Source organism: Pseudophryne corroboree, chromosome 10 (assembly GCF_028390025.1).
Source record: "Pseudophryne corroboree isolate aPseCor3 chromosome 10, aPseCor3.hap2, whole genome shotgun sequence".
NCBI lineage: Eukaryota > Metazoa > Chordata > Amphibia > Anura > Myobatrachidae > Pseudophryne > Pseudophryne corroboree.
Window position 1 is genome coordinate 278,643,298 of NC_086453.1, and position 14,599 is coordinate 278,657,896.

General features: G+C 46.8%; 1 protein-coding gene across 1 annotated transcript in view; it reads right to left on the minus strand.

The window, feature by feature from the left end:
• Positions 1 to 3,213: 3,213 nt before the first annotated feature.
• The window catches only part of APOA5 (apolipoprotein A5), a 47,454-nt gene continuing 36,068 nt past the window's right edge, over positions 3,214 to 14,599 (minus strand). Inside the window, exon 4 of the mRNA XM_063943286.1 lies at positions 3,214 to 8,147. Within this exon, the coding sequence (XP_063799356.1) occupies positions 7,271 to 8,147 (877 nt within the window). The 3' untranslated portion in view covers positions 3,214 to 7,270. The remainder of the gene's footprint in view (positions 8,148 to 14,599) is intronic.

Here is a 14,599-nt window from a genome sequence, read left to right on the forward strand (position 1 = left end):
AAGATGTTACCCTTTGGGTTGCATGGGGCTCCAGCAACCTTTCAACGGGCGATGGATAAAATTTTGAGGCCCCATAGAAAATATGCAGCTGCCTATTTGGATGATGTGGTAATTCACAGTACAGACTGGGGGTCCCATTTGGTTAAAGTACAAGCAGTACTGGACTCAATCAGAGAGGCAGGGTTAACTGCTAACCCAAAGAAGTGCTGCCTCGCAATGGAGGAGGTCAAATACTTGGGCTTCACCATAGGCAGAGGTCTGATTAGGCCCCAATTGAATAAAGTTGATGCTATTCAAAACTGGCCTCGTCCAGTGAATAAAAAACAGGTAAGGGCTTTTTTGGGAATTACTGGGTACTATAGACGGTTTATTCCTAATTTTGCGACCACAGCGGTGCCGTTGTCAGACCTTACCAAAGGGAAGCAGTCAAATGTGGTGAAATGGAACCCTGATGCAGAAAAGGCGTTCCAAGCGTTAAAAGTGGCTTTGTGTTCACAACCGGTGTTGATAACACCAGATTTTTCAAAAGAATTTGTGGTACAGACAGATGCCTCAGAGGTAGGGATAGGTGCTGTGCTGTCCCAAACCAGAGATGGGGACGAACACCCTATCATTTATTTGAGTAGGAAACTCAATGAGCATGAAAAAAGGTATGCCATTGTGGAAAAGGAGGCTTTGGCCATTAAGTGGGCACTAGATACCTTGAGATATTACCTCTTGGGTAGACAATTCAGACTAGTGACAGACCATGCCCCTTTAAAATGGATGTATGTAAATAGAGGTAAGAATGCTCGTGTAACTAGATGGTTTCTAGCGTTGCAGGACTTTAAGTTTACTGTCGAACATAGACCGGGAACACAATTGGCCAACGCAGATGCATTGTCTCGCATCTTCTGTTTGGGGGCTACAAGTGTTCCGGCCCCTAGGTCGAAACAGGGGAGGGGGATATGTGACAAGAACACTGGGATAGTGTTTGAGGGCAGGTATATTTGTCCCAGGTTCTTGTCTTACATGTTTTAGAAAATGTTAACTTCTAGGAAAAATGCTTTTTGTTTTGTCTGAACCTTTTCAGTTTGCTGTAAAAGCTGGGTAAAGGCTCTGAGAGAGTGATAAGGCGAGTTCTAGACATTGGGCCCAGTTCGGGTCTTTGGCCTCACAGAGGGCTAATCAGGGTTTCAGCTGTGTAAGAGTGATATAGTGCTTCTAACCTGATTAGTATGGGCAGACTGCCTGGGAAGGCTGAGGGATCTGTGTGTGAGAGACACGCTTTCTGATGCAAGTAAGCTATACAGTATGTACTGAAGAACTCTGTGTTTTGTTTAGTGACAGTTAGGAATATCTTATGTTTAGTTAGTGCCGGACAGGCAAGGTATTTTTATTTTGGGGTTTGTTTTATTTTCTGTTTCAATAAAACTGGCCGGGGTCAGTTGTACCAGAAACTGGACTTGTGTTGTTCCTCAGCTGCTGCGTGCTACCATATTCCCCAGGAAAAGGCGCCTTGCACCCCTACAGTGTTACAATATATATATATATATATATATATATGTGTATATATATATATATATATATATATATATACATACACACACACACACACACACACATACACTCATATATTCCATTAACACTGAACAACACAGTTTCTTGCATGATAATAAAACAACTAGCTGTACACATGGAAAAAATAAACAATGACAACTGGAAATCCTAGACATAACAACAGCTGGATACACACCTGATCGACCCACCGGCTTGCCGACCAAGTGACAGATTTGGTAAGCATACACACTAAACAATTGACCGTACAACGGGCCTAATTCAGACCTGATCGTAGATGTGGTAAATTTAGCACATCTACGATCAGTCACACTAACATGCGGGGGGGCCGCCCAGCACAGGGCTGGTCCGCCCCGCATGTCAGTTCCTGTCCCGTCGCACAAGTACAAAAGCATTGCACAGCGGCATTGCTTTTGTACTTGAAGAGTAGCTCCCCACCAGCGCAGCTCCTGCATGCTAGCAAAAAGATACCTGAAGCTGCTCGAGTCGCAGCGGCTACGTGTGATGTCACACAGCCGCCACAGCCCGCTCCCCCAACGTTGCCTGGACCGCACCCCCTAAATGGTGTCCAAATGCCGCCGGCCCACCCCCTCCCGCCCAGTGACTGCCTCTGCCTGTCAATCAGGCAGAAGCGATCGCAGGGCCAAGACAGCCGTTGGCTGTCTGGCATGCGCCGGCTGTCTGCAGCCGCAGTTCAGACCTGATCGCTGCTGTGAGAAAACACACAGCACCGATCAGGTCTGAATTAGGCCCTTTATGTCTGGCCAGACATCACAACTGGGTGGGCATTTAAATCTGCCCGTCCACTTATGATGTCAGCCAGTCGGTCGCCAGTACACATAGCTAGATATATTGGCACCTACCATGCTGCTGGCATGAAATGTCTGTGAACTACGCCATTCACAAACATATTGTGGTAATCACCTCTGATGAGCCATGTGACTCCATTTGTACAAGTGCATCTATATTTATGCTGTGGCGTACAGGCTGGAGGAACACAATGAGTGCATTTGGAAAGGAGCAGTAGTTTGCTGAAGCAGGAGGGAGATGAGCGTTCTTAGCAAAGTATGGATTAGGCGCCTGGGCAAGTTTTTATGGTGCTAGAAGTGCTTTTTACACTACACAAATAGACATGAATTTTGCACCAGCGTAGTCCATGTCCGATTCTTTCCTGTATGTTACGCCTTAATGAGGAAGCGCATCTTTCTTGGTATAGAATGGGGATCGCCATCTGTAATAAGTCTCCTTGTCCTCATACTCTTATAATGGATATATGCCCAAACCAAGCATCATCTTGAGAAGAAAAAAAAATGAAGAGCTTTTCTGACTGACAGGGGCAGTACCATAAGGATAGGAGGTTGGACTTTCATGCAAAGTTTACACTAAAGACAACAGAGACTCAGCATGCAACTTTCATTTTGCAGAGAAAGCTCCTGCGAGGGAAGATTAGGGTGTGTATTGGTGCGTAGCAATATACATAGAACGCCAGTAGTCTGTTCTGGAGCGGCACCATATGTAATATTGGATTATTTCATATAATGTAGCTCTGCTCAAAAATGGAACACAACGGACCTCAGCCTCTTCAAAAGTGACTACACCTTCTGACGAATAAATGTGCAAAGGTGCACAGTATGTAAGGGATGCATACCCTAAACATTGAAGGGGAAATGCTACTTTATTAAGCTTTCTTTAGGAAGAGAGAAGAAATGTAACTATTTGTACATTTTGTTTAGTCATATATAGTGTGTAGACATAGCATTTGATTTGTACCACTGGGTATTATAACCATGAACTGTCAGAGCAGAAACATAACAAGATTAATAAGTGCATAACATGTAATCTATATAATAATGATCTATAGTCTGTCCTGGCTCCAACATGCATACACAGTAGAAGCTGGGGCGTGCACTCCAACAGCTCCCACTCAGGGACGTTTCTTGGGGCAGGCGAGCAGTGCAACCGCACTGGGCGCCCGCCGCGGCACTAACTGTGGCTCCCTGCTTCCCCCTCCTATTTCTCCCCTAGTAACCCGCTCGGGGGGTGGAGTTTCACGGAATGACGCGGTTGCGTCGTTACGTCACGACGCAACCCCGTCACTCCGTGAAACTCCCCCCCCCCCGAGCGTGTACAGAGGGGGATTCAAGTTAGGAAGAGGGAAAGGCCGGCGCGAGGAGCGACTGGTGAGGCGGGCCGAAGAGCGGTAATCGCCTCTGCAAGTATTCTCTCTCTCTCTCTCAATGTGTAAAATGGGGACACCTGCCGTAATGTGTGAAATGGGGACTCTTGCCTGCCATAGTGTGGGGATTTAATGTATCAAGGGCATTGCGGTGTGTGGCATAATATGGTGCAGGGGGCATTACTGTGTGGGGCTTAATATGGTAGAATTTTTTTTCCCTGTGGTGGTCGTGATCTGTTGGAGCAGGGTCAAAAACTGGATTGTGAGGTAGTCTTTTCAGACGAGGCCACACCCATTTAGATGAGGCCACGCTCCCTTGCCGGGTGCATGCACAAGTCTTTTTTTTTTTATCTAGGTGCGTGGGGGGGGGGGCACATTTTTTATGTCATGGGGGGCGCATTTTTAAATCTCGCACTGGGAGCCAAATTGGCTAGAAACAGCCCTGCTCCCACTGCTAGACCTAGCCTAGGAGGAGGACCTGGCCCACCACTGGGAATAAGGCAAGTATGAAAGCAGGACCAAGCGGGGGAAGGGACAGGATGAGACAGAGCACCAGGGTAATGGAGCTGCGTATAGGTAGGGGGTGGGATCAGTCAGAGCAGGGGCTGACTGAGGTATCCTGGTATATGCTAGGTCGTTTTACTAGCATCTATAGGGGTCTATTTACTAAGCCATGGTGGACGGAGATAAAGTATCAACCAATCAGCACCTAACTGTCATTTTTCTAATACAGCCTGTAACATGGCAGTTAGTAGCTGGCTGGCTGGTAATTTATCTCTGTCCACTTTTTTTTCTCTTCAAAGCTTAGTAAAGAGATCCCTAAATATTCCTCCAATCATCCTATGGCGTAAATTTACTAAAGCTCCTAAAAATGAAAAGTGACGTTGCCTATGGCAACCAGTCTGTCCATCATTTCTCTATTGCATCCTAAAAAATGATAGCAACCAAAATCCTGTCTATCATTTTTTAGGGTGCAATAGAGAAATGATGTACAGACTCTGATTGGTTGCTATGGGCAACATCACTTTATTTTTCAAAGTTTTAGTAAATTTACCTCTACGTTTGTAGTCACTGGTCTTTTTTATGAATAAATACATTTGTTAGCGACAAAAGGTGATGTAGGAGACTTGTTTTTATCTTTCCCCTGTTAGTATATTACATGTTTTACAAAAATAGATCATATGTGTAAGGCAGGGGTGTGCAGTCAGGGTAGGCTCCCCTGTCATACTCATATAATTACATAGTTGAAAAAAGACAAAATGTCCATCGAGTTCAACCTGTATTATAAAATTTGATATCATTTAAATGCTGTATCCTTGGATATTTCTTTCAGTTAGGAATTTATCTAATTCATTTTTAAACTTATTGACTAGTCCACCATTACTACCTCCTCTGACAGAGAATTCCAAATCCTTACTGCTCTTACTGTGAAGAACCCTTTCCTCCGTTGTGTATGAAATTTTTTCTCTTCTAACCTCAGGGGATGTCCTTGTGTCCTGTGTAACTTTTATTGATAAACGAATCGTCTGATAAATCCTTGTATTGTCTTTTTATGTATTTATAAATAGTAATAATGTCTCCTCTCAGCCGCCTCTTTTCCAGTGTAAACATATCTAACCTTGTAAGTCTTTCTTCATAATTCAATGCCTCTCACCCCTTAACCAGTTTGGTGGCTCGCCTCTGAACCATTTCAAGTTCCAAGATATATTTTTTATAGTGAGGTGCCCAGAACTGCTGTACACAATATTCCAAGTGTGGCCGTACCAATGATTTATACAGTGGCAGGTTTACACTCTCATCCCTTGTCTCCATTCCCCGTTTTATGCATGCTAGCACCTTATTTGCTTTTGTTGCTGCATTTTGACATTGCGTACTGCTACTAAGTCTATTATCGATAAGCACTCCCAAATCCTTTTCAACCACCGTTATCCCTACAATTTCTGCATTTAGTTTATAGGCTGCCCGATTGTTTTTACTCCCAAAGTGTATAACTTTACATTTTTCTATATTGAACCTCACTCTCCATTTGTCTGCCCAGAGCTCCAGTCAAGATAAATTATTCCGTAGAGACTCAACATCCTTATCTGAACTAATGGTCCCTACACATATAAAGATCCACCGCCGAGCTGCCCGACGGCGGATACGGCCGACTAGGTGGCGGGAGGGGGGGGGGGGGCAGTGACGGGGGAGTGAAGTTTCTTCACTCCCCCCGTCACTCGGCTCCATTGAAGTGCAGGCAAATATGGACGAGATCGTCTATATTGGCCTGCATGTACAGCCGACGGGGAACCAGCGATGAACGAGTGCAGGGCCGCGCATCATTCATCGCTGGTGGCTCCACACTGAAAGATATGAGCGTTATCTCGTTCAATAATGAACGAGATCGTTCATATCTTTGAGGAATATCGTCCAGTGTGTAGGGCCTATAATTAGTCTACACAGTATAGTATCGTCTGCGAAAATTGACACTGTGCTTTCTAGGCCCACTCCTAGGTCATTAATAAATATGTTAAACAGCAGTGGCCCGATTACTGAACCCTGCGGTATTCCACTGAGCACTAAGGCCTATTCAGAGAACATCCTATTAATTACCACTCGCTGTTCCCTGTTGTACAGCCAATTACTCACCCAAGTACAAATAGTGTTTCCTACCCCAAGCTCTCTTAAGTTGAAAATTAGTCTCTTATGTGGGACTTTGTCAAAGGCCTTAGCAAAGTCCAAAAAGACCACATCCACTGGTGGTCTTTTTGGACTCCCTGTCAAACTCCTTCGAGTTTATATAAAAATGATTAGAATAATACAGAGAAGATATTTATAACAAACATCTGCTTTGTCTATTGTAATTCTTTTTATAGCTAACACTCGGCAGCTTTGTGGAGATCCCTGGAGCTGCGGGGAGACGAGAGGTGAGGCAGCAACAGCTCTGCCACAGTTCTACAGTCACACTGCTTTGCAGAGCTGTGGGTGGGGCCACACCACGGACAGTAACGTTACACAGAAAGCGAGATAATAGAGGCATGACTCTGGGGGTGGGGGTGGCCTTGTTCACTGATGGACACTTGGATGCGTCATGTGATCAGGAAGTGCACTGTATTCGGAGCTCAGTCAGCAGCAGCAAGAGAAGACACAGGGATGCAGATAGGAGACTAAATGGACACTGTAGCTTAATGTAGTAAGGGGAGAGTTACAGTGAGTAGGGGGCGAGACAGACTCCCAGCATTCAGACCCATCCCCAGGTTTGCCTCCCCAGCCATTCACCATACAACACGTCACTGGTATAAGGGATTTACATTATCATATAATTTGCTTTACGATTCTAAGGAAGATCATTACTGACGCTCATAATTATAGCTTCCCTTATTTGTAAAAATAACTTCAGTCAATATAATACACAGATCAATCAGTTTCACATGTAAGTAGAGATGCCATGGTCATGGAATTTTAAAATAAGTGCTTTCACTTTTAGCGTTTAGTTCCTCCTAAGGCAAGCAGGACTGTATGGTTATCAGCAGGGCTCCAAACTTTACACAGGCCTGTCTATTTTAAGTGCTTGGATATATCCTTCCACAGTGACTCCAATTTATCTTGCACCTCCTCTATTGAAGTGACGGTGTGCTGTAAGTCCGGAGAAGCAGGGGATAGTTTGTACTTCATCTCTTCCATTTCAGTATTAATGGTCCGTGTAAACTCTTCAATTTGCATCTGAGTGTTCCTGTGGAATTCCTCTACTTCTCTCTGCACCTGTGCTGCCATCTCTTCCACATAGGGGGCTACAGGTTCTGCCACCTGGCTATCTGGAGACCCTTCTCTAACCTCCCAGGGATAGGAGACAAGCTGTTCCTTCAAATCATCCAAGTTTTTGTGGATCTTCGCATTCAGCTCCTTTGCATTCTGAGTCAGTTTCTGAGATAGTTCTTGTACCTGTAAGGTCAATTTCTCCTGGGAGATGAAAGCATGGGGAGCTAGATTTCCATGGAGTTCTTCAGAGGCGTGACGGATCTCTGCCAACAATCTCTCAGCCAGAGGATAGAGCAGTTGTCTCATTTTCCCTGTGTGCAAACTGATTTGGTCCTGGATGTTTTGGGTTGCCTTGTCTGCTACCCCATTTGTTGCATCATTCTTAAAGAGATGAAACTGCATACTGAGCTCCTGTGTTCCCCATCCCACACGATATTTCAGCTCCTCCGTATAAGGCAGCAAACGGTTTCGTAGTAGTTCAAGATTCGTGCTTATCTTCTGGTGCGCTTCTTCCATATAAGGGTAGATCTTCCTTTGGAGATCGTGCACCTCCCTTTGTATCAGCCTGCGAAGCCCATCTGAATCCTCATACAGGCGCTTCTGGAAACCACTCTTCAAGGGTCCAAAGATATTACCCACATAACTCGCCCCACTGTTGAGGCTGTTTTTAAGGCCACTGTTGAGGAAGAGAGAAAAGAATAATATTAACATGAATAGGTTTGACCTTGCTGGTAGTTAGATGGATTAAATAGTAGTATAGATTAAAAAATGTTCACTAATATTATCTAGTATTTTATTCATAATACAATATATAGAACAAACCAGTTTTGCATAGATAATACAGTATATAATCATGGTGGTCATTCCGAGTTGTTCGCTCGTTGCCGATTTTTGCTATGCTGCGATTTGTTGCGAAATGCGCATGCGCATGGTACGCAGAGCACATGTGCTAAGTTATTTAACACAAAACTTAGTAGATTTGCTGGTGTTCGTGCGGCGCTTTTCAGTCGCACTTCTGATCGGTGAATGATTGACAGGAAAGGGGCGTTTCTGGGTGGTAACTGAGCGTTTTCTGGGAGTGTGCTAAAAAACGCAGGCGTGTCAGGGAAAAACATGGGAGTGTCTGGAGAAACGGGGGAGTGGCTGGCCGAACGCAGGGCATGTTTGTGAAGTCACACCAGGAACTAAACGGACTGAGCTGATCGCAATCTAGGAGTAGGTCTGGAGCTACTCAGAAACTGCAAGAAAATATTTAGTAGCAGTTCTGCTAATCTTTCGTTCGCTATTATGCTAAGCTAAGATACACTCCCAGAGGGCGGCGGCCTAGCGTGTGCAATGCTGCTAAAAGTAGCTAGCGAGCTAACAACTCGGAATGAGGGCCCATGTTTCCATTGTATTAAAGATAGGTATAGTATGTAGGTAGGTACTTTCATCGTATGTATGTACAGGAAATCGTACATATTCTCGTTTTGCCTGCTGTTCTTACACGCTCATAGGGTCCTGATTCAGAGCTGTAATGCCTTTGCAGCTGAGATTCAGTATGTAGCAACTGTGCGAAAATGTGCAAATGTTGCTGCTGCTGGGATTTGTAGTAAGGCGCCTCTGACTGCATATGTACAGCCAGGGCCGGTTCAAGGGCGCTCTGCGCCCCGGGCAGGAAAAGGGGCGTGTCCTAACACAGGGGGCGTGGTCAGTTACGCCCCCTGTACATTGCTAGCGCCGCTTGAATGCTGAGCGGTGCGCAATGACGTCATCGCGCACCGCACAGCAAAAGGTCCTCTCCACGAAGGGAAACTAGACGCTATGCGTCTAGTTCCCTTCGTGGAGAGGACCTTTGCTGTGCGGTGCGCGATGACGTCATCGCGCACCGCTCAGCAAAGTTACTCTCCACGAAGGGAAACTAGACGCATGGCGTCTAGTTCCCTTCACAGGAGGCGGACGGGGACGGCAGCGGGCAGCGGAGGCGGACGGGGGACACAGCGGGCAGCAGTGGCGGATCTTGCCACGGTGCGGCGCCCTCCGGATGGCGCCAGCGCCCTCCGGAAGGCGGCGCCCCGGGCAAAAGTCCTGCTTGCCCGTGGCAAGATCCGCTACTGTGTACAGCAACGCAACTGTTGGACGAACATCTGTCGATAATTGATCTTCTGAATAGTATGCTCGCGCAGCATTGCCATCGGCAGTAAGAGACATGTTTACTCCATATGGGATCACAGTTGCAAGCAGTGACGCACCCCCAAAGTGACTGAAACACAGGCGTATTGCAACGGAATCAGTATGAGATCCTGCCGGACGGGATCCCGGCGGTCAGAATACCGACACTGGGATCCTAACCAGCACAATCCCGACAGGGGGGCGAGTGCAACGCAGCTCTTTGCGGGCTCGCCTCACTGCGCTCGGCACATTAATTTATTCTCCCTCTATGGGTGACGTGGACACCCACAGAGAGAGAATATGTTGGGATTGTGCTGGTCGGGATCCCGGTGTCGGTATTCTGACCACCGGGATCCCATCCGACGGGATCTTTACCACATCCCATTGCAACCACCACTCCCCTTTTACCTGCAACAAACGCTCCTTGACTGTCAATTGTTGAAAGTGGAGTGCACTACTGTGCAGACTCCATGTTGCCATTTTTCAGGGAAGTTTCATTCCCTGTTCCAAGATGGCCACTCACCTAAGTACTGCGCATACATGGCACCATCTTGCCCCTGTGTAAGAGTGAACTTAGCTCCACGAGGCACCTGCAATATACAGACTACAAAAAGCTGTTCCAGTATCCTGCACCACTACTCGCATCCTCACAGGCTGGTGAACTGTAGGACACCCCACTCCACTCAAGCTTCACTCCATCCTAACCAGTGTGTATCACAGTGAGTACAGCTGTGCCTCATCTGCTCCTACACTGCACTGGTTAAGCAACTGGGCCGTTTATAGTCTTGAAGGTGTACACTTTTGTGTACAGAAACTCTGGCACATCAACAAATCTATACATTCCGCAAGCTGTTCTAGGTCACTCAGACCACTGCCTAGTCCATCTCCTACCGACCTACACACAGAAGCTGAGGTCAGCCAAGCCCATGGTCAAGACTGTTAAAAGATGGACCAGTGAGGCTAAGCTGAAGCTACAGGCCTGCAAGGAATGCATGGACTGGTGGGTCTTTGAGGCCACAGCCACTGACCTGGACGAACTAGCTGACATTGTGACCTACTACATCAGCTATCTGCGAGGACACGTGCATGCCATCTAAAACTTTCTGCAACCTCAACAAAAAGCCATGGTTCAGCGCTCAGCTCAGACAGCTCCGACGGGCCAAGGAGGAGGCTTACTGCACAGCGGGGACAGGGCCCGGGACAAGCAGGCCAGGAACACTCTGACAAGAGAAATCAGGCTGGCAAAATAGTGGTTCGCTGTCAAGCTGACACATAACCTCTCAGCAAACGATCCTGTGTCAGTATGAAGAGGCATGCAGACCATAACCAACTACAAGAAAACCCCAAACCCCACTGCCATGCCCCAGGAACTGGTGAATAAGTTGAACAACTTCTACTGCAGGTTCAAAAAGGAGGCTCCCGGCCATAGCACTAGCCTCAACCCAGGCAGGCCAGTCAACCCCCCTTACCCTGGCAATCACTCTCAGGTACTACGAGTGGAGCAAGGGGAGGTAGAAACGATGTTCAAGAGGGCCAAGCCCAGGAAAGCTGCTGGACCAAATGGCGTGTCGCCATCTGTGCTGAATATCTGCGCCGCCCAACTTGCCCCCATACTTACCAAGATCCTCAACACCTCACTGGAGTCGTGGAAAGTCCCCTCCTGTATCAAACGTTCTACAATCATCCCAGTCCCTAAGAACACCAGCGCCAAAGATCTGAACGACTACAGGCCGCATTGAAATCTGTGGTCATGAAAGCATTTGAGCGACTGGTGCTGAACCACCTGAAAGAAGTGTCTGGCCCTCACCTGGACACCCTACATTTTGCCTACCGAGCGAACAGGTGCATCGAAGATGCAGTCAACATGGGGCTGCACTTTATTCTGCAGCATCTGGACTTACCGGGCACCTACGCAAGAGTCCTGTTCGTTGACTTCAGCTCAGCGTTCAACACCATTGTACCCAGCATCCTGCTCCCCAAACTACTCCATCTAGGGATCCCAGAACCTAGGTGCACATGGACCCAAGCCAGGAACTTACTGCTGGAAGACCGGACCACCCCCAACAAAATCCAGACTATCACTTGCACTTGGAGGACTTTAATAGCAAGTTGAACCGATGAACTTCATCTACCGTATTGCATGAGGAGCTCACCATCCAAAACCTTGGAGCACTACATCCTCTAGCGGTAACTTGCCACTACATTGGACACTGCTTACCTCCTAAAACTTGCTTACGCTAGACTTAGATACATCTGGGGGATTCTTTTGGAACGGACTTCCCATCTCTAAATCTTCTTCCAATTCCTGGCAATTTGGGTAACCCTAAATACGCTTTTCATTTCAGTTGTATGTTTTTTAACCCTTATTATTGTTGCATGCATTTTATGGTGTATTCACCACAAAATTTTAGTGTATTAATTCTCCATTATTAAACTGTGCAATTATCAGATAAACCATTATTGTTGTTATATTGAACAAACTCAGCGCAGCCTCCATTCTGTTTTTTGTTTATCTCTGTGGGAGTGACTTCCCTTTTACCTTTGAGGCCGCTGCTTGGTGGAGCATCCCATACTTAGAGCGCCCGAGTACCCCTGGGTAACCAAATTCTTACGGATCCCAGAACCTACCTGCTACTGGATAATGGACTTCCTGTCAGACAGAAGCCAGGTGGTTAAAGCTGGGAAATTCTTGTCAAGTGAGTGCACTATCAGCACCGGGGACCCCCAGGGATGTGTACTCTGCCCCTTCTCTTCTCCCTGTACACCAATGACTGCTCCTCAGATGAGCAAATTGGTAAAAATCCCAAAATTTGGGGAGGAGTCTGCCTACCGATGGGAGGTGGACCGGCTGCCCTGTGGTACGGAAACCACAACCTTGACTTGAACCTGCTTAAAACAGTAGAGATGGTGGTGAAGTTTAGAAGGAAACCAACTGTCATGCATCCGCTCGTGATCACTGGCAGCGCAGTCCCATTGGTGGACTCCTTCAAGTTCCTAGGCTCTAAGATCTCCCGAGACCTAAAATGGAGGTCCAACACCTATACCATCACAGAAAAGGCGCACCGGTGTCTGTTCTTCCTGAGGCAAGTCAGGAAATTCAACGTCACAGAGAAAATGCTGCTCCTCTTCTACTCTGCAATCGTTGAGTCAGGACTAAGCTCCTCAATCATAGTCTGGTACAGCTCCATTAGCGAAAAAGACTCCAAAGGGTGGTGAGGATGGCGGAAAAGATCATCGGAACCGACCTACCCTCTGTTCAGGACCTGTACCAATCCAGGCTCAAGAAATGCGCAGAGAACATTGCGGGTGACCAGCTGCATCCAGTACATGACCTGTTCAAACTGCTACCATTGGGCAGGCGCTACAGGAACATCCCAGCCAAGTCTACTAGGCGCTCAAAAAGCCTCTTTCCCGAAGCGGTCCACCAGCTGAACAAAGACTAGCATGCTCAAACAAGTAAACTGATAAAGTAACACAGTAGCACTACTCTGTGCCCATGAAATTATGTATGTTGTGTGTTATATGATATGCGGTATGATATGCTATATGCCCCCCCTCTCATGTTGTTACTCAGCTGCTGCAATGTAAACCGGAAGCAAATTCCTAGTATACGCAAGTATACCTGGCCAATAAAGCTTATGCTGATTCTGATTCTATACACACATATTTAATCACTTTAAAAATGAAACAACACTACGACCGCCATCGCTAGACAATCCGGGCACATGCGCAGTGGCAAAAAATTGCTTCACTGTGTACAACAGCAACACTGTGTCCAACTCGGAATCAGACCCTTAGGTCCAGGATAGCTGAAGTGGGAAAAGGAATGTACTGTAAGTGGTATCTGGGACTGAGCTAAACTTTTACAAATGCTAGTAATGAACCCAGTAGTGCTGGCTTGCTGGGACATGGGGTATAAATAAGTTAGAAAAGTACGTGGTCCCTCATGTTTTGGTTTTAGCAAATCCATCATCACGTGTTTTGTTTTGGCTTTGGTTTGCTTGAAAATTGCTAAAAACAGCTAAAAACATGTCATTTGGACTTATTTTTATTCCTGCAGCGTTATCAACATCAATTACATTCATTTCCAGTCAATTTTTACCACAATCTCCTGTGTGAAGTAGCAACTGACATTACAACGGAGGGACTTACAAGCAATCCAAAACCCAAAATTCTGATTTTAAATCTGCGTTCCGAACTGAGGGAGGCTTCAAATCAGGACTGTGTCAGACTCAGGTCCTCTAAATTCGGGTGAGTTTGGATATCTGAAAAACGGACTGCACATCTGTAAAATACAGTACGTGTGTGCCAGTGACGTGAGATAAATGCCTGTGGAGGCACTGGCTAAACTGAGCAGCACACATGTATATGCACAGCGATGGGGAAGTTATTTCCCGGAACAGCCAGAGGTGACATGTTTCCTAGTAGCTATGACAGGAGGTGTTGTGCTAGGGGCCTTATTCAGCATTGTGCAAAACTGCAACTGCTATCACTCCCATGCTGGGGTCCCGCAGCACAGGTCAAGGCCACGCCGCATGCTAATGGTGGGCAGCGATGCAATCGCAATTCAATTGTGAATGCATCTCTGAATAAGTGAAGCTGCAAAGGCAGTCAGGCCACCGCCATTTTCCACATCACAGTGCCCGCCCCTGCAATGGCGCATCACCACCCCCGCGAACACGTTGCCCGGCCTGCGCGGAACGGTCCCTGAGCGTGCGCACTGGGCCAAAAAAGTGGGCAGATGCGATCACACAGCATCAGCATGTGATGCTGAATGAGGCCCTAGGCCCTGGAATGACACCAACAGAACACACCTAGAACGTAGACATAAATATGATCTGTGCCTGCAGTCAGCCCCACTCAGGATATTTACTAAAGGAACCATTCTGTCGAATGTATTCCAACAGGTGGCTGCATAATACTGGATTGCTACCCCCCAAATGCCGCTGCGGCATGTAGTCAGGATCCTGGTGGCCG